Source organism: Balaenoptera ricei, chromosome 6 (assembly GCF_028023285.1).
Source record: "Balaenoptera ricei isolate mBalRic1 chromosome 6, mBalRic1.hap2, whole genome shotgun sequence".
NCBI lineage: Eukaryota > Metazoa > Chordata > Mammalia > Artiodactyla > Balaenopteridae > Balaenoptera > Balaenoptera ricei.
The window spans coordinates 88,806,440-88,829,316 of record NC_082644.1 but is presented as its reverse complement, the minus strand read 5'-3'; the positions used below and the strand labels follow the sequence as shown (position 1 = coordinate 88,829,316).

Here is a 22,877-nt window from a genome sequence, read left to right as displayed (position 1 = left end):
ACACAACTGTCTTAACCTGGAGGCTGCAATTCAGATTTCATTAAGTGAAGAGAGTTTCAGTGGCAGATTTACAGGACCTGAGTGCCTGAGTGCCAGCCTGGCTCTCAGCTATAAATAGTGTGGAGATAGGAGTCGTCTGAGGTGTGTCACCATGGGAAAAGAGAGATGGGGGTCCTCGGCTCCTCCCTGACACCCCCCTCACCCTGGCACCCCGCTCTCTCCCATAGAACACTCTGTTAAGAGCCCAGGGCAAAGGCTGGGAAGGACCAAAGACATGCCAGTCAGGATGGGTCCTGGGCAGGGCTGACCCATGGCCTTAGGGATTAAATGTCTCCCAAGGAAAAGCCCACCTGCCTCGCAGGCAAGCAAAGCCCAGGTCCCGCAGACCCGGCAGTGGGCCAGGAGCCAGCACAGAGGTAGGCTGGAGTGAGAAGGAAATCGGAGAGGCCCTCTCCTGTCCGCACGGAGCTTGCCCGCTGCTGCCAGGCCGCAGCAGCAGACACGGTTACAACCACGGTGGCTGGACCGGGGCCGGCAGGAGGCTTTTATGACAAACATATTCAGCTGAGAAACATGGAAGCCTGTCTGCTTCATCAGAGCATCAAGAGCAGGATGAAAATACTGTGTTGGAAAGAAAGTCAGGATTTCTCTTTTGCAGGAGGACGCTGGCGCACCATCAGAATTAGAAGCGTTTCTTTCACAAAAATTAGCGGATGGGTGCAAATTTGCTTTTAAAGCTAGATGTCCTACTTCACCAACTAGTACTCTGTTGCGTGCAGTCACCTGGATGATTCTACTCTAATTCCTTCTGTGGGAAACCTCAAGGGAATAGCTGCACAGTTCCATGGGGTAACTCAGAGGCCCATTTTAATCACGTGTCATTCCTGCCCAGAAAGCTGCCACGGTCCCACTTCCCACTTGCTTTCCTCACCAAACTCCTGAGCTTGGCGTTAAAGGCCTTTGGCTCACAGCCTCCCACACCTACCCAGCCCCCTTCCCGTGAACACCCCATATACCTGTTCATTGTCCTGCCTTTGCCCATGTTGTTCCGTCTGCTTGGAATGCCCTTCCCTCCCTCCTCTGGGAGCTCCTGTTTTTCCTTCCAGGTGTAACTCCCAGTAATAGTTCCTCAATCCTTTCGGAACTTTCTGTCTCTCCTATCCTGCATACTGGGTCCTACCACCTTGCCTTTGCCTACACCAGCACCCCTGCCAGGAAGGCCTCCTGACCTCCCACACGACCCGTCTCTTCCTTGCAAGGCTGACTCAGGCCGACACCCACCAGGATGCTTGGATTAACCAGCCTGTGTCCTCACAAATCATTTGCTCGCTCTATTCGGATACAGTTTGTAGGCCTTCTTGAATCTGGCGGCATGACTTTGAGTCTCTTCTCCCATAAAAGGTTGTAAAGGTTCTTGAGTCAGGGAACTAGCTTTCTGCTACCCCTTATGTCACCTCGCACAGTCCTGGGCAAACAAAAGATGCTCCCAAAGTGCTCACTGCAACTAACAACGGGCGTGACTTGACTGAGCCACTGTCTAGAAGTGCAGTCCCTCCCGGGCCTCAGTTTCTCCAGAAGAGAACTGGAGGGAGGAGCCTGAGGTCCCGTCCAGCTCTGGCATGCTGGGCTCCTGCCATAACATCAGCAAGTCTCTGGTGATAGGAATTGGGCCTGGATTTTGGAATCATAGACTCTCAGGACAGAGAGTCCTCAAGGGCCATTTCTTCTAGCCTCCAGCTGACCCTGGGGTCCCTCCTACAGCACCCCTGACTCTAGTCATCCGGAAGCTTCTGTCCCTAGAAAGAAGTCCTCCAAGCCATCTTGCCACTGGAAGACCAAAGCTGGATTAGCCTTGAGATAGGCACCGAGGGACACATAAGAAGCTTAATCTAAGCTGAGAGAGAGAGAAAAAAAAAGTGAGATTACTGCATATCAGAAAAGAACTCAAGGCTTTTAAGTGCTGGTTCTGCAGCCAGATCACAGCTGGGCCAACAGAGCCCAGGTCGCAGGCCTTCCTCAACAATTCAATGTAGCTATCACCTCCGTTACACCATGATAATTCTAATTCGTAGTTGTTTGTGTTTGCTCTCTTTTATTTCAGATAAGGACACTTCAGATAAACCAGGACACCTGACCTGGTGTGGGTGTTTTTGTTGTTTTTGTTTGTTTGATGGACTTTTCTAGATCTGCAGCTCTAGAAAAAGTAGCAGCTGGAGTAAGCAATGAATAAATAGCCTCTTAAGAACAGGAATCTACACCTTCAACAGCCAGTGCCCTATAGGACTTTGACAAATGTTTGTTGAATTGAGGAGCTCTGTGGTCATCTATGCATAGGTTCTGAGTACCTGCCTCGTGCATATACACTTATATACTCATCCCCATTCTTCTAGGCCTTCCATGTATTAACCTAGCTTCAGATTCATCACAGGAAGTGACATACCTGAACTCTGAGATGTGCTTTAGTATTAAGCTCCTTGCATTTTACTGAGTGTTAGAAACAAAAAAGAGAAACACATTTAGAGCAGGTTTGAATTTGATGAAAAACTCACTGAAGACATTGTCCTTTAGAAATATAGTTATTTCATAATTCAATCCCAGAAAGAAGCTTTCTTCTTTTTAAAAAACTCATTATGCTTCCTTCTCTTCTGTGACAAGAATAATGTAACTTGGTTTGTCTTCCCCCTGCCTTGATTCTAGGAAACTCACAGCTGAATATAATGATCAATTAAGTTAACAGACCTACTCCTTTCCTTGTTTTTTTTCTCTTATTTTCCTATAGCTTTATCAGACATACTCCGCTTTGGACACTCTATCAAGTTCTTTAAGCAGCCGGCAGGAATACACATGAGAAATAACTAGGCACAGAGCTTGAGAACACTTAGCATCTGGAAGTAAGTCGGTGATTGGTCTCCGTTTTTGTTCAACTGACTAGTATTTCTATTTGGTGTTTGCTCCTAAGAAAGACTGCGACATTTTCTTTCTTTTCTTTTCTTTTTTTTTTTTTAAGAAAAAAATACAACCTATGTCTTTAACTGAGATTAAATGTAACCTGTTTTACTTTACTATAAAGTCAGCATTTTCAACCTTTACGTTAAAAGCAACGTGAAGTCCCCTAGGTTTGCGGTGTGGGTAGTAGGGCTGGTTGGTGGCCGTGGGATCTGGGGCTTGGGCCAGACTGTATGATCTGGAGAGGACTCTGGGCTCCAAAAAGGGTATTCAGACGAGGAGGAGACTCCGTGTTGGCTTTGTGCCTCCCACGTTTCACTTCACCCCGCTAACGCGCTGAGGGTGCGCTCTGGGTCCAGCCCTGTGCTCAGCTGAGCTACCTGCAGGGAGGAGGGCCTGGCCTCGGCGCCTGCAGGCAGGGCGCTCGCGTGTAGGCAAGGGTCTAGGGGGGAGGCAAGGCGCAAACACCGAAAACAAGGGAACGGGATCAGCGTGAAAACTGGGAGTCAGGCCCAAAAAGAGAACTCCCTTGGGGAAGGCGGCAGTGGAGTTGTCCCTGCCATACCTCCCATGACAGGTGGAAAGAATGACAGGTGGAAAGAATGACAGGCGGCGGGTAGGGTACATATGTCCACTCACCAAGGTCGTTGTTGTTCATCATCGCGTTGGACGCCCGCAGCCGGGGCCCCTGCTGAGTGAAGTGGTAGCCGAATTTGAGAAGTGTTGCATTTTTTTCCAACATGCTCACGATCTCCATTTCCACTTTGTTGCCCAGGGGCTGGCTCTTTGGTCAAGAAAAGAACACAGTCACCTCTCACTCATTTGTGCAGGACCTAAATCTTCTCTACCTGCAGAAACCCTGAGCGGTGGGCGGGGATTTTAATACCTCCCTGTCCCCGCCCACTCCAAGAGCGGGGGGGGGGGGGGGGGGGGGCAATGGAAGTTTGGAGAAGTTGAAAGGTCACACAGCCCACAGCCAGGAGCGAATGAGCTGAGATTCAAACAACCCAGGGCTGCTGGACACCAAGAACAGATCTTTCTACTGCTTCACAGCAGCCTTCCTAGAATATTTCAGCAGGAAGGACCTTCACATCATCTAGTCTCAGGGAGATTTAGAAATCCTACAGCCCAGGCTATCCCCCATACTAATTAAATCAGAATCACTGGCTGTTATGATACTCAGGTGTCTGTGGTTTTTAAAACTCCCCAGGTGATTTCAATACAGAGCCAGGTTTGCTAGGCAGTCCTTTAGCAATTTACAAATGAAGAAACAGGCCCAGAGAGGGAAGAGGATTTGCCTAAGGTCACATAGTAAGTTGGGACTGCCAGAGTTAGCCTCCTAAAGCCTCACTCTGATCATGCTAGTTCCCTACCCCCAAATCTATAGTGATCATCTGACAAAGATGAAAAGGAAAGGAAAGGAAAACACGATAATACACAGTGTTGGGAAGGATATGATGAGGATATTCATCAGTATCATTTATAAAAGTGGGGATAAAAGGGAAACAAACATTCATCAAGAGGGGGTTGCTCAAATAAATGATGGTTCAGCTTTATAGTAGAACATGGGCAGCTGTACAATGATGGTGTGAGTCATCAGTTCCAGGCTGGAAAATATGCCATGACACAATATTGAGTAGACAAAGCCTAGTGACAAAACGGGTCATATTTATGTAAAGTTACCTCTATTTCCCATATACATGCATATGCACTGAAAAGGCCTGGGAGCATATTGGTGGTGGTGGAATTTGGGGGAGTTTTTGTCTTCTTCTTTGTATCTTCCTGTTTTGTTTGTGTTCTGTTGTATCTTACTGTATTGTTTGAGTTTTATGTACAATAAGATATTAAAAAGTAAATATAATCTTAAAGAGGTTTGAAAAGACAGAGAAGGCAAGCTAATATCATATTTAATGATTAAAGACATTCCCCCTCAGAGCAGGAACAAGACAACAAAATTGTCTTGGATTTCAGTTATGTAAGAAAAAGAAAGAAAAGTCACCATATTGGAAAGGAAGAAGCAAAACTATTTCTATTTGCAGATGACACAATACTGTATCTAGAAAATCCTAAGGAATCCACAAAAAACTATTAGCGCTAATAAACAAGTTCAGCAAGCTTGCAGGGTGTAAGATCGATATACAAAACCCAGCTGTGTTTCTATACACTAGCCATGAACAATCCAAAAATAAAATTAAAACAATAATTCCATTTACAATAACATAAAAATATTTAGGAATAAATTTAATAAAAGAAGTAAAGACTTGCACACTGAAAACTATACCACAGCATTGTACATTAAGGAAGACCTGAATAAACATATAAACATCCCGTATTCACGGATCAGAAGACTTAATATTGCTAAGATGGCAAGACTGCCAAATTGAACTAAAGAAGCAGCAAACAGAAACACACAACCACCTCCAATCACTTCCCACTGCCAATAACTGCTGCCATTTATTAAGAGCTTACTATGTTCCCAATGCCTTGTGCGCAACTTGCAGGGTCTCAGTTCATTCAATAACCCAACAGGATAAGCCCCGCCTCCTCTTCAGCCTGGCACTCCAAGTGCTGCAGTTTAGTCCTTGCCTTATTTCCTCTCTCAGTCTTTCCTCAGCCTGGTTACCCCAGGGATGGGGAGTCTGGTACCTGGTGCCTCGTGCAGGCAGAGGTCTATTTCTAAATGTTCATGTGCCCTCCTGCCTCCATGTGGAATGCCCCTACCCTCCCGTACCCACCTGTTGGTGTATCCTTAGTGCTTTAATACCCATCACAAATACCCCCTCCCCCACGAGGCCTTTCCTGATCCTTACCCCTGGAAACCATCCTTCCCCACTCGACACTCAAGTGGCCCACTGTATGTCCCTCTCTACTCCCGGGCCAGTCCATCTGCATTACTGGGTCACCTGCCTCCACAACTGTCTCTCCAACTAGACCTGTGTTGTTCAGTATAGTAGCCACCAGCTGCATGTGGCTTTTTTTTTTTAAATTTTTTATTTATTTATTTATGGCTGTGTTGGGTCTTCGTTTCTGTGCGAGGGCTTTCTCTAGTTGCGGCAAGCGGGGGCCACTCTTCATCGTGGTGTGCGGGCCTCTCACTATCGCGGCCTCTCTTGTTGCGGAGCACAGGCTCCAGACACGCAGGCTCCGTAGTTGTGGCTCACGGGCCTAGTTGCTCCGCGGCATGTGGGATCCTCCCAGACCAGGGCTCGAACCCGTGTCCCCTGCACTGGCAGGCAGACTCTCAACCACTGCGCCACCAGGGAAGCCCTGCATGTGGCTTTTTAACTTTAAATCTTTTTTAACTGACATAACATTATATTAGTTTCAGGTATACAATATAATGATTCGATATTTGTATACATCGTGAAATGATCACCACAATAAGTCTAGTTAACATCCATCCCCATACATAGTTATCAATACAAAAAAAGTGGTTTTTTTCTTACAATGAGGACTTTTAAGATTTACTGTCTTGGCAACTTTCAAATATGCAATACAGCGTTATTAACTATAGTCAGCATGCTGTACATTACACCCCCATGCCTTATGTATTACTGGAAGTTTGTACCTTTTGACCTCCCTCACCCATTTCACCCACTCCTTACCCCCCACCTCTGGCAACCACCAATCTGTTCTCTGTATCTATGAGCTTGGTTGGTTTTGCCTTTTGTTTTTTCTTAGATTCCACGTATAACTGAGATCATATGGTATCTGTTTTTCTCTGTCTGACTTATTTTACATCACATAATACCCTCTAGGTCCATCCATGTTGTCACAAATGGCAAGATTTCATTCCTTTTTTATGGCTAAATAATATTCCATTGTATATACCACATTTGCTTTATCCATTCATCCATCAATGGACACTTAGGTTGTTTCTGTGTCTTGGCTATTATAAATAATGCTGCAATGAAATGGGGATACATATATCTTTTTGAATTAGTGTTTTCATTTTCTTCCGATAAATACCCAGAAATGAAATTGCTGCATCATAGGGTAGTTCTATTTTTAATTTTTTTCAGGAATAGCCATACTGTTTTCCATAGTGACTGCACCAATTTACATTCCCACCAGTGGTGCACAAGGTTCCCTTTTCTCCACATCCTTGCCAACACTTGTGAAGTCTTACCTTTTGATAATAGCCATTCTAACGGTGTGAGGTGATAGCTCATTGTGGTTTGGTTTGCATTTCCCTGATGATTAGTGATGTTGAGCAACTTTTCGTGTACCTGCTGGTCATCCGTATGTCTTCTTATTCAGATCCTCTGCCCATTTTTAAATCAGATTGTTTGGGTTTTTTTAAACTTTAAATTTAAATAATTAAAATTAAATAAAATTTATGTGGAATCTAAAAAATAATACAAATGAATATATATAGCAAAACAGAAACAGACTCACAGATATAGAAAACAAACTAGTGGTTATCAGAGGGGAGAGGGAAGTGGGGAGGGGCAAGATAGGAATAGGTGATTAAGAGGTAAAAACTACTATGTATAAAACAGATAAGCAACAAGGATATATTGTATAGCACAGGGAATTATAGCCATTATCTTGTAATAACTTATAATGGAGTATAATCTATAAAAATACTGAATCATATACTGGAGTGTAGTTGATTACAAATGTTGTGCTGGTTTCAGGTGTGCATCAGAGTGGTTCACTTATACATGTGCATGTATCTATTCTTTTTCAAATTCTTTTCCCATTTAGGTTATTACAGAGTGTTGAGTGGAGTTCCCTGTGCTATACAGTAGGTCCTTGTTGCTTATCTATTTTAAATATAGCAGTGTTCAGGCAGTGTACTTTAGGGCACCACACCGTAGGATGTTTGCAAGAAACTAAAACGGAGTTTGCCCTTGGGTTACTCTCTTTCAAGGCAAACAGGGAATAATAGGTTATACATATTTATCTTTCTGTTATAAACACACACACACACACACACACACACACACACACACACACACACACAAACCCATCTGTTTGGATATACAGATGTTCTCCTAGGCCAAAATTTTAAGAAGAACTGATTGTTAAAGTTATTGAGTGTGAAAGTGGGCAAGATTTTCAACTGTATTATTATAGAATATATAGAAATAAAATCCAATCTAGAAAAAAAATACTGAATCACTATGTTGTACACCTGAAACTAATATAATATTGCAAAGTAACTACACTTCATTTAAAAATTAAATAAAATTTAAAATTCAGTTCCTCAGTTGCATTAGGCACATTTCAAGTGTGCAAGAGCCACTGGCTAGTGGCTACCATATTGGTCAGTGCAGATACAGAACATCTCTATCAACACAGAAAGTTCTGTTGGATGACGCTACCCTAGACTATGAGCCCTTGGAGAGCACACAGTACCCTGTATCTCTAGGGCAAGGTCAAGGAATTGAATTGAATGGAAAAAATAGGAACAGGATCAATGCACATCAACCCGGGAAGGTTGAGAAGACACATCAGCCCAACATCCAAATGGACAAGCACGGAACCGCAGCTGAGACTCTTGACAGAGAACTCCTCCCAGGTATTATGAGTTCACTGGAGCTTGTGTGGGTTCAGATGGGGCTTGGACCGCTGACTAGGGCAGGCAGAGGGAGGATGGTAAGATTCCACCAGCCTATCTGGCAAGGCTCTGGAAAGGGCTGGGAAGAGCTCAGGCCTGTCCTTGAAGGAGCCAGCACAGCCCTGGGCTCTGGCCGGCTTGGCCTGGCAGATGATACAGAGACTGTCTGAGACCCCAATCCACCTCCTTTAGCGTCTTTTCAAAATATGAAGCACATTCTCACTGTCAAATATTGGAATGAAAAGTGAGAAATCCGGCGAATTGCCCCCACACGTTGCCCGTGTCTTCATTGGGGAGGGGTCCTGTTTTCAGGCCTCATCTGTGCTGAGGGGCAGGGGGAGTGCCCCACGCCCTGAGGGTCCTAGGAAGGGCCTGCTGGAGGGAGCTGGGGGGTGCTGGGGAGGAGGGTGAATCAAGACGGGCAGAGAGCCGCCCCACCGTTTGCATAGGGCCGGCGGGGATGTACGGGGCCTGCAGGCACCCCGTGTGTACTGCCTGCTTCCTGGGCGCTGGGAGGGTCTCTCCTGTCCTTCCATAAATGCAGCCTGTCTGGAAGCTGGGCTCCTCAGTTCCAGCCCAGCTCTGACACTAACTAGATCCATGACCTTGGCCCACCCTGTCCCTTCTCTGACCCTCGGTTTCCCCACCGAGGGGTAAAAGGAGGGCTGGACTAGGTGTGTCTCAGCGCCCTGGGCTGCGGTCACCCGCCACCTCCCACCCCAGCCTCACTGCCATCCCAGGGCAACTCCAGGCGGCAAGAGAACATGGCCTGGAGGTAAAGAGAGCCTGGCTGAGTAAATAAACCGCCCCAGAGTCCTACTCCTGAATTTGTGTCCTGAGCCAGCCTGCAAGGCTCCGTGTCACCCCGGGCAGAATGCCCCAAGTCCCTTTCTTTGGCCGTATAAGGAGAAAGGAGGACAGAGACTCTGACACAGGGTGCAGGTGCAGGGGCTGAGGAGAAAGCTGCGGCCTCCGGAGACCCTGGTGACTAACCAAGGATGAGGAATAAATCCAGCGCCACTCACCACCTCCTCTTTGCCACGCCGCCCAGAGCCCAGGCCTCCCGGCACGCTGCGAGAGGTGCAGGTGGCATCCCCTTGCCCGGGCCAGCAGAGCCCCCTCCCCAGACTTCCCTCAGCCCACCCCTCCCCCACCAGGCCCCAGTCCAGTCTCTAGACTCCAGGCTCCCAGGAGCACCTCCCCACAGGCCCCCTGCATCTGGGCGGTCAGAGCCCCCTCTGGTCTCCTGGGCCCGGATGGCCTCGCCCCGCCCCCAATCCTCTCCTATCCAGCCGGGAACCATCTTTGCAGAGCATGACTCTGACTGGTGCTGATAACAGCCCACAGACCACTTTTCCTCAAACCACCCATTCAGAGCCCTTTGGGCTCCTAACTCCTTTTTTCGCTTTCCTCTGGCGGTCCCATTAATCTAGTTTAGTTTGGATGGGCTCCACGGCTTCCCCCTCTCCTCCTCTGTTTGTGTGGTTCCCTGCACCTGAGGCCGTGGCCACCCTCTGAGATACTGTCCACCCTATGGGTTTATCTCAAATTCCACCTCCTCCAAGAAGCCCTCCCTGATGCCTGCTCCTGACTGAGATTTCTCCCCCCAGTGGCCCACTGTCTGTGGCTTGCTGGGGCACCCGGTTGGATGGTCAGCTGTACACTTGTCTGTCTTCTTATCCAGTGTGGAATCCCTAGAGGGCAGAGCCAGAGCCTCATTCACACACAGAGCCCAGCATAGCCCTGGGGTACAGCAGGCACTTATCAAACACTGAGATGAACTGAAGAAAGATGCTTCTGGGATGGGGTGGGGGCAGATGGTGACCAATGCTCTGGCCTGGCACCAAGGGAAAGGGACAGCTGAGAAAATCCAAGACCCACACACAACTACAGTAGGATTCAAGAGCCCAGACAGGCACAGTTCATGGACTTTAGAGTCACAAAGACGTGGGTTCGAATCTTGCCTCTGTTACTTACTTACTGTGCGACCTCGGGCAGGGTACAGAGCCTGCCTGGGCCTCAGTTTCCTCATCTACAATACTGGGGTGGGTTGTGACACCTACTCACAAAGAGTCTTTGCAAGCATTAAATGAGATAATGGATATATGGTACCTGCTCAGTACATTAACTCTTAGAATAACGTGTAAACTCCCTGAGTCACCTTCCAAGTAATTATAAAAGTGAACAACTTCATAGTTTGCATCTCTTATCTCCTTAGAAGTAGAGATTCTTACTATCCCCATGTGACAAACGAGGAAACAGGCTCAGGGAAGCGAACGTCCTCACACAGGGTGTTTAGCCAGGGTGAGGGTGATGGTCAGCACTGGCTCTGGGGAGACAGCACTGGGAGGAGTAGTGGGCAGCTCACTCCCCGTAAGCTGCCGCTGCAATGACCTGAGGCCAGTGCGCTGGGTCATCTTTGGCCAACGTTCTGCCCCGGGACTCAGGTTTCAGCTGACACTGGGTAGATCCTGACTCCCTGCCCGGGTAGGCCTGGAGTCACATGAGTGGCCAATCCCAGGGCCTGGCCCAGGGCTGCTGCCAAGCCTGCTACATGCCTTTGTTCCATCTGATCTGCCTGCGATAAAGCAGGGTCAGCAATGGAAGAAAGGGTGGAAGTGAGGGGGGCTGGGAACGGGTGATGCAACCGTAGGCCACTGGCATATGAGAAATGGAAGGTGTTGGATGCAGCAAACTCACATGACAGGGCTGCTGCGGGCTGATGTGGCCTCTTTATATGAATTAGAGAAAAGTGCCTTCTCTGGGTGAATAAAGCCCCATACCAAGTTTTGGAGAGTAGAGTATGGGTTGGATTTTGCCCCCTGCCTCCTCATTGGGCAGTGAACAACATATACAAATATCCAGGGCAGCCCTGCTTATAAAGTGCCACTGCAGGGCCAAGTTCTGAGCCGGGTAATAGGATATGGACATGACTCAGACACTGCACTATCTTCTGAGAACCTCACAGGGAAGCTGAGGTGCTAGGAGAACACAGGGAAGGAGCACCTAACTCTCTTGGGGGGAGGCTTAGAGGCCCTGTGGCAGGCTGAAGGGAGAAGGCGGTGATATGCTGGCTCTTGGGAAAAAACAAACAAACAAACAAAAAGGTTGGATTTGTAGTGTTTGCCAATTTCCACAGTGTAAATACTCTCACTAGGAGTGACTTCAAGGTACCAGCATGCCATCACTCAAGTGGAATTGAGAAGGGATGTGTACAGTCAGCTCCAGCATGCTGGTTCAAGCTGGCTCTAGAACCACTAGGAGAAAGAGAGGCTTCAACTGAATCCAGAAGGAAGAGGAGGATTTCTCTAGGCAGAGAAGGGGTAGGGGCAGGGGATGACATTCCAGGGGGAGAGAAAAGCAAGAGCTAAGACATGGAGGTGTGACAGTAAGTAGGGAGCAAACTGTGAAGAGTTTTGAAGGTTTATGATTGGGAGGGGACCATCAAAGTCTTCTGGAGGCTGGTGATGCTTTAGTTCTTGGCCAAGGTTACCTGCCTATCATGACTCATTAAGCTGTGCATTTAACTTCTATGCACTTTTCTATATGTTCGTAGTATTTTTCAATAAGGATAAAAAAGTAGAGATAATCTCATTCAGGGACAACCAGTGTTTACAATTTTGTTATACTTCCACCCAATCTTTTTCCTATATACATATGTATATGACCTTTCAGCAAACGTTTTCATGTAGGGGAAAAAACGCCCAAGTTCCCTATCCATAAACCATAAAGAAGAAAGCATTTTAGCACTGGGAGCGACACGGTGTACTGGAGGGAGTGTGGGCTTTACAGTCAGAGACCTGCATTCAAATCCTGCTTCCGCAAGCGCTCAGTTGGCGGCCCTGAGAAAGCTGCTTGCCTTCAGCTTCTCTGAGCTGTTTTCTCTTCTGCAAACTGAGACTGATAACACCCATATCCTGCAGAGTTGTTGGGAAGATCAGAGATGATGTGTATAAGGTGCACAGCACAGAGCCTGCCCCCCAGGACACCCTCAACACATGCAACATACAAGATACCCTTATTAGCATTGTCTTAGAAAGCTGGAACTGAAAGAGTTGCCCTGAAAATAAATGACTGAACCACAGAAGGTATAGAGGAATGATAACCCTGTAAGGATAAAGGCAAACTAGAATTTGCCCAGTGAATATCCTTCATGGTAAGGAGACCCAAAAGCCCATTGAGTGTGTGTGTGTGTTGGTGGGGGGTGACACATGAAAATGGGGACGTTTAGCCTAGTGAGGAAGACTCCAATGGTTTATAAAACCTGTGCACCAGATGTGTCCTGTGTGCAGCAGAGAACAGAGTTAAACTCAACAAACAGCACTTATAGGGAGCTGATTTCTATTGGATATAAGGAAGGATATTCTCACTAAGAATGAAAGGGGTGATCTCGGTAAGGAGTGAGCTCCCCATCGCTAGGGGGTATCCAAGCAGAAGGTGGCGGAGCACTTGGTGGGAATGATGAAGAAGGAAGGTGAGCATGGTGGAGGGTGTGGACTGGACAACCTTGGAGGCCCCTTAAAGCTGGGCTCTGGTGCTTTTATAAGCAGCAGCATCTGCTCTGTCCAGCAGCATCTAGTCCATACGGCAGCAAGCGGGAAAGTACAGAATGGCGAGCATCAAGTGAAGGACACAAGGAGACCTTCGCCCATCTTACCTGGTTATCGATCTTCAGTTCCACCAGAGAAGTGTTGTATGGAAGCGCTTCCACCAGGCGCAGGATCCCGGCTCCGGAAATGAAGTTGGATTCCACGTTCAGTGTCTTCAACACCTTGTTCACCTTGAGCATCTCAGCAAGGGCCTTGTACCAAAGGAGAAAATGCAGGGTACCCATGAGTTAGCCTGATCAAGGCTGGAGGCCCTGTGGGTAGAACCTAAAATACTGAGGGAGCCTTGCTGGGAGTGAGAGTCCCTTGCACACCGTCAGGGGCCAGGCAAGACGATCTCCACAACTTCCTTCACCAAGCACTACTCTGTGTCTCTCCTCCTCTCCAACTTGCCATGGCCCCGAACCCCTAGCTGGAGATTTACAGCTCCTTAGCCTGCATCCAAAGCCTCTATTACCTGGTTCCCCCACTCTGATCAGCCTCAACTCTGGCTGCCAGTCTTGGTGGGGCTACTTTCAGTTCCCCAGGCACACAGTGCTTTCCCTCTGCTCTGCCTTTGCTCATCCTGTCCCTGCCACCTGGAATGCTCTTTCCTTTCTGCTTCACTCGTTCAAACCCTGTCCCTCCTTTAAGGCCATCCTCAGTGCCCCTTTCTCCAAGAGCCTTTGCTGATGTCCCCCAGCTAGCTGTGCCTGCCCTCTTGAACCTCACAGACTTTATCCATAACCTCCCTCAAGGAACTTGTATTCCTGCATTAGAGTTGTTTTTATTCTGGCGTTGGCTCCGCCATTAGCCTATATACTCTTGGTGGGCTGATGGTCACCTTATTCATCCCATGGTGCCCTCCAACCCACACAGTGCCCAGCACATAGTAGGCCCTCGGTCACTGTTCACTGAGTGACTAGTGGAGTCCCAACCTCCCTATATGCTCTCCACTTGTCTCTTCTATGTCCCTGTTGTAATTCCATGGAGTCGTCATTCTCTTTGAGCAGCAGGGAGGGGAGCCTGGGAAGCCATCCCGCTGGGCAAGTGACCTGGGCAAACCGGAGGAGAGGAGCTCGGGTGGCCCCAGCACGTTTTGGAGGACTTCAGCCAGGGGTGTAGATGATAATCAGAGCCTCTAAAGGAAATGAGGTAATTAGCAGGTGGTAGAAACGACGAGTCACGGAGGAAAGGAGACACCAGCAGCTGATGGGCCAGGATGTATGATCAGTGTACCCTGGTTGTCTGAAATGATGATCTGATCCAAGAATGCCCTTCCCACTGGCCCTGCTTGCTGAAACCTTTGCAAGGCTCAGCTCCCAGGATGTCTTCTGAGCCAAAATCCTCAGCTCCCCCTGCTTCCGTGTACCCCAGGATGACATGTCAGCTTCCTCTGTGACCCTGAGTAGGTTGGACCCTCCTGAGGGGAGGGACTGAGTCTGTGCCCGCTCCACAGCATCCTTCTTACTCCCCAGGAAAGGCCTGGCCTGATAATCAAAAAATTTGACAACCAGTATGTGAGTGCACCAGGCCAATCCAAGTAGACATACTAGTGGCTGAGCTGGTCCTGGAGGCACTGTCATGCCAGGTGTCAACTCTTTGTTTGCTGGATCAGAGTGGAGGAACGGGCAGGAGAAGAGCTGGGGCAGGCAGTTGGGGCACTAGCAGAGCTCTGGAAGCCTATTTACCAATTGTTCTGGAAGTATTTTCATCTTCAACAATGGGTATCCTGGTGTGAAGGGGCTGACATCAGCTGTTGACCTGGCACAGGGTCAATTCCCCATAAACATTTGTGGAGCTGAGCTGAGTGCCAGCATGCATGGGCGTGGTTTCTGATCCATGACATAGCAGTGGACAGGGCATGTGGCTTTGCCAGCTGTTTCTCTGTGGGCAAACTCAGGATCTACCAAGATGTCCTGAGGTCAGGGGACATCCATCTAGAGGTTCTCCACTGGCAGCAGTGAGAGACTATGAGCCATTTCCATCACTTCAAAAACGTCAAAGGAAATGTCCTATGTATTTTAAAAATCAGAAAATAATTGATGGCTATGAATGGACTTCAAAGCAAGGAAAGTTATTAGGGATAAAGAAGGGTAGTATATAACGATAAAGGGGTCAATTATCCAAGAAGACATAACAATCCTTTATGAGAACGTGCCTTATGACAGAGTATCAAACTATATGAGACAAAAACTAATAGAGTTGCAAAGAGAGATAGATGAATCCACTATCATAGTTGGAGACTTCAATACCCCTCTATGGATACGGACAGATCCAGCAGGCCAAAGATCAGGAAAGACATAACTGAACTGAACGACACTGTCAATCGACTAGATATAATTGATATCTACAGACTATCTCATCCAACAATAGCAGAATACACATTCTTCTTGTGCACACATGGAACATTCACCAAGACAGACCACATTGTGGGCCGTAAAACACATCCTAACAAATTTAAAAGAATAGAAATCATACAATATCTGCCCTCAGACTACAATGGAATCAAACAAGAAGTGAATAACAGAAAGATAACTAGAAAATTCCCAAATACATGGAGATTAAACAACACACTTCTAAATAACACATGGGTCAAAGAAGAAATCTCAAGATAAATTAAAAAGTATTTTGAACTACGACCAAGTGGGATTTATCCCAGGTATACAAGGCTGGTTCAACACTGGAAAATCAATTAATATAATTCATCACATCAACAAGCTAAAAAAGTAAAATAGTCATTTTGATAGATGAAAAAAAAGCATTTGACAACATCCAACATCCATGCATGATAAAAACTCTCAGTATACTAGGAATAGAGGGCAATTTCTGTAAATTGATAAAGAATATCTACAAAAAAATCTACAGTTAGGGACTTCCCTGGTGGCACAGTGGTTAAGAACCCACCTGCCACTGCAGGGGACATGGGTTCGAGCCCTGATCCGGGAAGATCCCACATACCATGGAGCAACTAAGCCCATGCGCCACAACTACTGAGCCTGCGCTCTAGAGCCCGCAAGCCACAACTACTGAGCCCACGTGCCACAACTACTGAAGCACGTGTGCCTAGAGCCTGTGCTCGGCAACAAGAGAAGTCACCGCAATGAGAAGCCCGCGCACCGCAAAAAAGAGTAGCCCCTGATCGCCGCAACTAGAGAAAGCCCTCACACAGCAACGAAGACCCAATGCAGCCAAACATAAATAATAATAATTAAAAAAAACACAATACCATTATTATTAGCACCCCAAACAATGAAATACTTAGGTATAAAGCTAACAAAATATGTACAAGATCTATATGAGCACAACTACAGAACTCTGATGTATGAAATAAAAAAAGAACTAAATAAATGGAAGTATATTCCATGTTCATGTACAAGAAAACTCAGTATTGTCAAGATATCAGTTCTTCCCATTTTGATATAGATTCAGTGCAATCTCAATCGAAATCCCAGCAAGTTATTTCGTGGATATCAACAAACTGATTGCTACTAAATGGTTAATTACCATGCCTGGTAAGCTAATTCCTATACCTTTTTACCTGCTATTAGTATTGTAGTAGTCACACTGTACTGTTATCCTTTAGCTGTCTGCATGGCTGGATGGACCATTATGTTCATGAAACTGGAAGCTATGACTGTCTTGGTCACAGTTGTATTCTCAGAGCCTAATTCACTGCTGGGCACAGAGAGACTCCATAAATATGTGTTGAATTTTTTTTTTTTTCCTAAAAACGAATTGATGGCTACTTTATAATAAGTACAATTTAATCTAATCAGCAATATCTTTAAGACATAGGTAAAAAACAAATAAAATTGGTCGTTGGGAACCACTGATGAAGACAATAATTTTTAGATATGGAGAAACTGAGGACCAGGGAGGGGCGGGCCCTTGTCTACTCATGACATGCTGAGTGGTGAGAGAGCCGGCTTTAGGGTACATTTGACTTGCTTTTAAATCTCAGCTCCACCTCTCACTTGCTGTGCAACTTTGGACAAAGCAAGTTGCCTGAGCTCCCTTTACCTCAGGTTCTTCATCCGTAAAGTGGGGAGCCCTGCACCTCTGGGATCAGGGGTGGTTATGGAGATTAACTAGGATAATGTACAGATGGTGCCTGGGTAATGGCTGTTCTGTCCATGTCCTCTCCTGGCTCCTAGCCCAGTGCCTTTCACCACATCACACCACACCACACCACACAGGGTTCTTCATCAGTGGCACATGGCCAGTCCTGAGGCTACAAACGTCAACCTTCCTGTTTCTATGCCTCCCTCTCTCAATGCAGCAGATCAGAAAGGTACATACAAATGCCACGGGGTCATTGCTCCGTGTCCCCACGATGCTGAACTTCTTCACATACGAGTTCTCTTTCAGGGCTTCTGCATACACCTTGAGAGTGGGTATGGGGATATTCTGCAGAGAGAAAGGCAGGCAGTGACCAGCAGCCCCTGTCAGGGGTGGGTAGGGCAGAGAGATGGGGCAGCAGCTCTCTCACACATGCAACCTGATTCCCTGCAAGTCTCTGACCAAAAAGCTGAATGGGCAAAGGGTTCCTGCTTTGCCCCAAATGGCTGAGATTGGAGGAGAACTTTCGGGTAAACAGATTGAGAAAATCCTCCCTGAAAATTTCAGATAGGACCTGTAATTTTCTCTTTGTACATGCGGAGACCGGAGGAGAAGGAATACATCAAGGCAAAGGATGCAGAAGAGTGTTGTGGTGAGAGCTCAGGTCTGGGGGCGTGGGAGAGGGCAGGGGCTTGGCCTCCACCCCAGCACTGGCAATGTTTCTGACTTGCTGTGTGACTCTGGGGAAGCCTCTGCTCCTCTCTGGGTTTGTTTCTGGAAAACTAAGGTGTGGCATGGCCCTAGGTGATCTTTAAGAGACGTATGTCCCAGAGGATCTCAGCCTGCCACACATCAGAGGTGCCAGGGGAACTTTCACAAAGTGCTGATGCTCAGGCCTGCCCCGGACCAATAAGATCAGACTCTCTGTGGGGAGAGGGACCGGGCATTGGCATTTATTTATTTTTTAATCTCCTCAAGTGAAAACCACTGATCTAGTCCAACTGCCTCACGTGCAGAGGGGAAACTGAGGCCTGGAGAGGGCCGAGCCCTTGCCTGAGGCCTCACAGTGAAGACACAGGGCCGTGGCCAGGTTCCACACCCCCACGCCTCCTGGTACGCACTGCCAGGGTGCACGGCTCTGAATTGTGCCAGCATCTCCCACTGTGCACACGGCAGACAGCGGAGGCGCCCGAGAGAGAGAGCCTGGCTGTCTTTGAACGGATCTCTCATTTCAGAGCGTCACTTTAGCCCCCGTGGGAGCAGAGCATGGGAAGGCCAGGTGCAGGAGAACACTGCGGGCGCAGATTTCCGATCTGATTGTGCTGTGGGGCTGGCAGCCACTTAAAAGAAAGTGGAGAAGAAAGGAAAGGGGAGCCGGGGAGAGAGGGGCCCACTTCTTATCTTACATCCACACCCCCCGAGAACTAATCCCTCTGGCCCCTGGGCTGAGCAGGTGGGCAGGCAGCTGGGCCTGCTTCTGAATTCCTCCTGCAGCCTGTCCATCCGTCCCCCCTCTGCCCTTAGTGGTCACACAGGAAAGGTCCGGAGAGATGTGGGCCGACGGCTTGGAATATGTCTTTGGACATTTGGGCTGACAGTTCCCTTCTAAGGTTGCAGAATGAGGCTGAATATGTGCATGCTACACTGGTTCAGGGCTAGGTCCCTCCCCGGGCTTGGGTTACCCCATGAACCTGGTGGGCCCTGGGCTTTTCCAGCCTCGGGATCCCATGCAGCCATATGTGTCTGACTCACGATTTTATCTCAGAGAAGCTCTCAGTGTTTTGAATAAGGTGGCGGGTTTCCAGAGCCGAAGCTGGGATGGCCTGTGGTGAACATCTGGGTCTGATGTCAGTCCCCGAAAGAAACCAGGACCATGAGCTGTGCTGGTTTACACTATCCTCCCTCCGAAAGCTTCTGTCTCTATTCCTGATCCAGAAGCACCCAGAGTCCAAGCAGGACCCTGCTGTCTCCGCACAGCCAGGCCCGGGTCGTCTGGGTCTGGGTGGCACTAGACATGGCTTCGCCACCTCCCCCCAGCAGGGCAAGTGGAGTGATAGGGGTTAACCTCACCCGGATGTTGTTGAGGTTGACCTCTTCAAGTTTTGGGTCGTTGCTCTTTATCCGCTCCAGCGTTTCCTCCAAGTCTGTTGCATTTGGTTCTTCATCAGGCACAGGCTTGTATTGTGTAGGTTTGATCACACCTAGAGTGACCGACAACAGGCAGGTGGCTCACAGAGACGGGGCGTCACTCTCCCTCGACATAAGGACACCGGAAGGAAGCGGCAGCAGAGCTCAGGGACACGGAAGGCCGGGCATCTCAGGGGCTATGGGGGATGGGGGCGGACAGTGGGCGGGGCCGGGAGTCTGGGCCCTACTTGGACTCCGCCTCTGCCGTCCTGCAACAACTGGGTGAATGCGCTAAACTGTCTGAACCTCGGTGTCCTCACCTGCAGAATGTGAACAGTCGTTCTACCCAGTGGGCTCTTGTGAGGGTAAAATGAAGGCTGGATGGGAAAGAAATGTGTAGGCCTTCCAGAGGGAGGGATAATTGCGCGTTGGGTGCCCTTGTTTCTCTTTGGGGCCAAAATGCCAGCTTGGAACAATGCAGTGAAGCGATTCAGACAATGCAATATTGGCACAGGAAAGGACAAGGAGACTCGTGGAGCAGGAGAGGCATCCGGAGACAGACCCATGTGGATACATGGACATTTATGATCAAGGTGGAGTCCCAAACCAGAGGTGAAAGGATGAACTTTACAAAGAGTGGTGTTCAGACAACAGGATATTGATTTAAAAAAATGAAAGTTCAATCTCATCTCACACCACACACAAACATGAACTCTAGGAGGATTAAGAAGTTGAATATAAGAAGTAAACCTCTAAGACTTACAGAAGAAAATACAGGAGGATGTTTTGTTAATACTGGGATGGGGAGGGTCTTCGTAAATAAGTCACAAAATCCCAGGAGAGTAAAAGGAAAAAGTGGATAGATTTGGCTTTATAGAATTCAAAATCTTCTGCAGTGAGCCAGAGAGCGGGCAGAGGCAGCAAGACGTGGGAGGACCCCTCACTTCCAAGGTGCCCTCGCTGGGGGCAGGGAGGGGTGCCCGTACTCACTGTTGAGTCCCTCCTTGTTCACGATGGAGCTGCTGCCCAAGGCCTGGTAGTACTGCTGGTTGCTCATGAGCGTGTGCATGCCCAGGATAGCTGCGGGGACACGAAGGGCCCATGACGCGCCTCTCAGACAGAGAGCCTTCTGGGCACGGACATTCCATGCCCCAGGAAGTTTTGCTCACAGAAATGGCAAGAAACACTTGCATGTAAACTTTTAAATTTTATTTGGCTTTTACTCTTGCCTCTATTGACGTGACTCTCGAATCTCCATCCCCAGCCTAGGTTTCTCTGTCCCTGGCCTCAGATTCCTAGATGTCCCTCTGATGTCCCACTGGCACGTCCAACCCAACTTGGCCAAAACGGAACTCCTCTTTCCCGACAACAGCCTCTTCCTTCGGCTCACGTTCCATCTGGTCATCCTGCCTGTCCCTCGGGGTAGACCCTCAGTCACATGGCACCCCTTCCCCTAAATCCTCACCCTCCTATACAGAGCCTCTCATCTGTCCCACCTCCCACTCCATCACCTCTGTCCTGGTTAAGGCCCTATCAGTTCTCGCCTGTATTATCACAGCTGTGGAATCACTGGTACTCTGGCCTCAGTCTCTTCCTATCTTCCCCCACCAGCATTCAGCACAGAGCAGCCAGAAAGATCTCTCTGGAAAGGCAAACCTAACCACATCCCCCCATGATCAGTCATTCTTTCATCCGTTCATTTGTTCGACATTTACCGAGTGCCAGCATCATGTGTCCAGCTCCAGGGGGGTGGGGACGGTGAGGAACAAGAAAGACAGGGGCTCTGCCACGTAGGTTACAGTCTGCTGGGAATGAGAAACTAAGCAGGTACCCACACAATTAAAAACGTAAGTGCAGAGTATGCTAAGTGTTGTAAAGAAAAAGTTCAGTGTGCTCTGGGAGAAGAGAACAGAGAAACTTGGGATGAGAGAGATGAATATAGATGTTGGCCAAGTTAAGAGAAAGGAGGTAGAACATTCTGGGCAGAGGGATGGCGGGTGGGAAGCCCTAGGCTTGGGGAGTGGAAGGCCAGGGAGGGAGGGGGAAGCTGAAGATGGATAGAGATGAAGTTGGACATGTGGCAGAGGGCAACAGGTCCTCACCAAATGCTTATGTCGGGCTAGAGAGTACACTGTACATCAGTGACACTCAGTCTGGTTGTGCATCGGAATCATTGGGAATCTTTTGAAACTCCTGATGCCCAAGACTCCCCCAGACCAATTAAACCCCAATCCCTGGGCTGGGGCCGGGCATCTGCCTTTTTTAAAGCTCCCCAGGTGGTTTCACCAGGCAGCCGAGGTTGAGAACACTGCCTAATGCCATCCCCCTTAATCTTCACAACAACCCTTTGGAGTAGATTTTATTCAAATAGGCAAGGTCACACCCTACAGGGTCTTCTAGGTCCAGGTAAAGGGCTCAGATGTCTTTTTCTAGGTGTGGCCTGAGCAGGGAGTGAGATGGTCTGACTCAAGTTCTGTGACTGTTACTCAGGCTGAATGTGGAGCACTGACTAGAGGGGAGGGATGGGCGTGCAGGACCATGAGGATGGTGCAGCATCCGCCTGGGAAGATGGTGCCTTGTGACTCCAGAGCCTGGCTTCACTGGCCCTCCCCGGGGCTGGCCCTGCTTCAATAGCCTTGTCCCTTGCCCACGCCCTTTCTGCTCCGGCAACACAAATGGTCGCTGCTCAGCAGATGCTCCTGCTTCTGCCAATGCTGCCTGTCTGCTGGCAATCCTCTCTCCATCGGCACTGCCCACTGCTGAAATGCCCCCCAGGAGAGTTTTGAGATTTAGCAAATAAAAATACAGGATACCCAGTTAAACTGTAATTTCAGATAAACAATGAAAAATGTTCCAGTAAAAGTACATCCCATTCAGTATTTGAGACCTTCTTATATTAGAAACTTATTAATCATTTATCTGAAATTCAGATCCAACTGAGCATACTATATTTGATCTAACAACTCTACCTCCCCATCCTTTAAGTTTGGAATAATGCTTCCTCCCCCAGGGAGTCCTCCTGGATTCTACCTTCTCTCTCTGTAGCTCTCTCACAGCACCTGGTGTCCTTATCACAGTACATAGTCAACACAGTGTTAGAGCTTTCTGGGTACATGCATGCTTCCCCTACTGGACTGTGGGCTTCCAGAGGTCAGGGAAGAATATTATCTCTCTTCTACCTCTTCCAGAAGATGGTATTTGGTAAACATTTGCTCATTTAAAAAAATTCCCCTGGCCATTTCATTAGACACGATTTCTAGTTAGAGAGACAACAGCGAGCCTTTAGTGAAGACTCAAGAGAACCAAGTTCCAGCCCTGACTCTGCCCCTGATGCTGTGTGACCTTGGGTAAGTCCCCTCCCCTCTCTGGGCTTCAGCCTCCTCTGTACAATGAGGGGTGAGACCAGACCACTGGTTCTCAATCATGGCTGCATATACAAATTACCCGGGAGCTTTACGACAATACCAGTGCTCCTCCTGGACAAACTGATTCGAATCTCTGGAGATGTATTTTTAATCTCCTTGGATGATTTTTTATGCTTAGTGGGAGCTACGAACCACAAGACAAGATGATCTCAAAGTACCTTCTGT

General features: G+C 48.1%; 1 protein-coding gene across 2 annotated transcripts in view; it reads right to left on the bottom strand.

Annotated features, from left to right (window-relative positions):
* TMOD1 (tropomodulin 1) overlaps positions 1–22,877 on the bottom strand; it is a 103,090-nt gene that overhangs the window by 28,359 nt on the left and 51,854 nt on the right. For both annotated transcript variants that reach the window (XM_059925131.1, XM_059925130.1), the window contains exons 5-9: positions 20,278–20,367; positions 19,231–19,361; positions 17,401–17,508; positions 13,170–13,313; positions 3,586–3,730 (exon numbers count right to left, since the gene is read on the bottom strand). In XM_059925131.1, the coding sequence (XP_059781114.1) occupies positions 3,586–3,730; positions 13,170–13,313; positions 17,401–17,508; positions 19,231–19,361; positions 20,278–20,367 (618 nt within the window). The remainder of the gene's footprint in view (positions 1–3,585; positions 3,731–13,169; positions 13,314–17,400; positions 17,509–19,230; positions 19,362–20,277; positions 20,368–22,877) is intronic.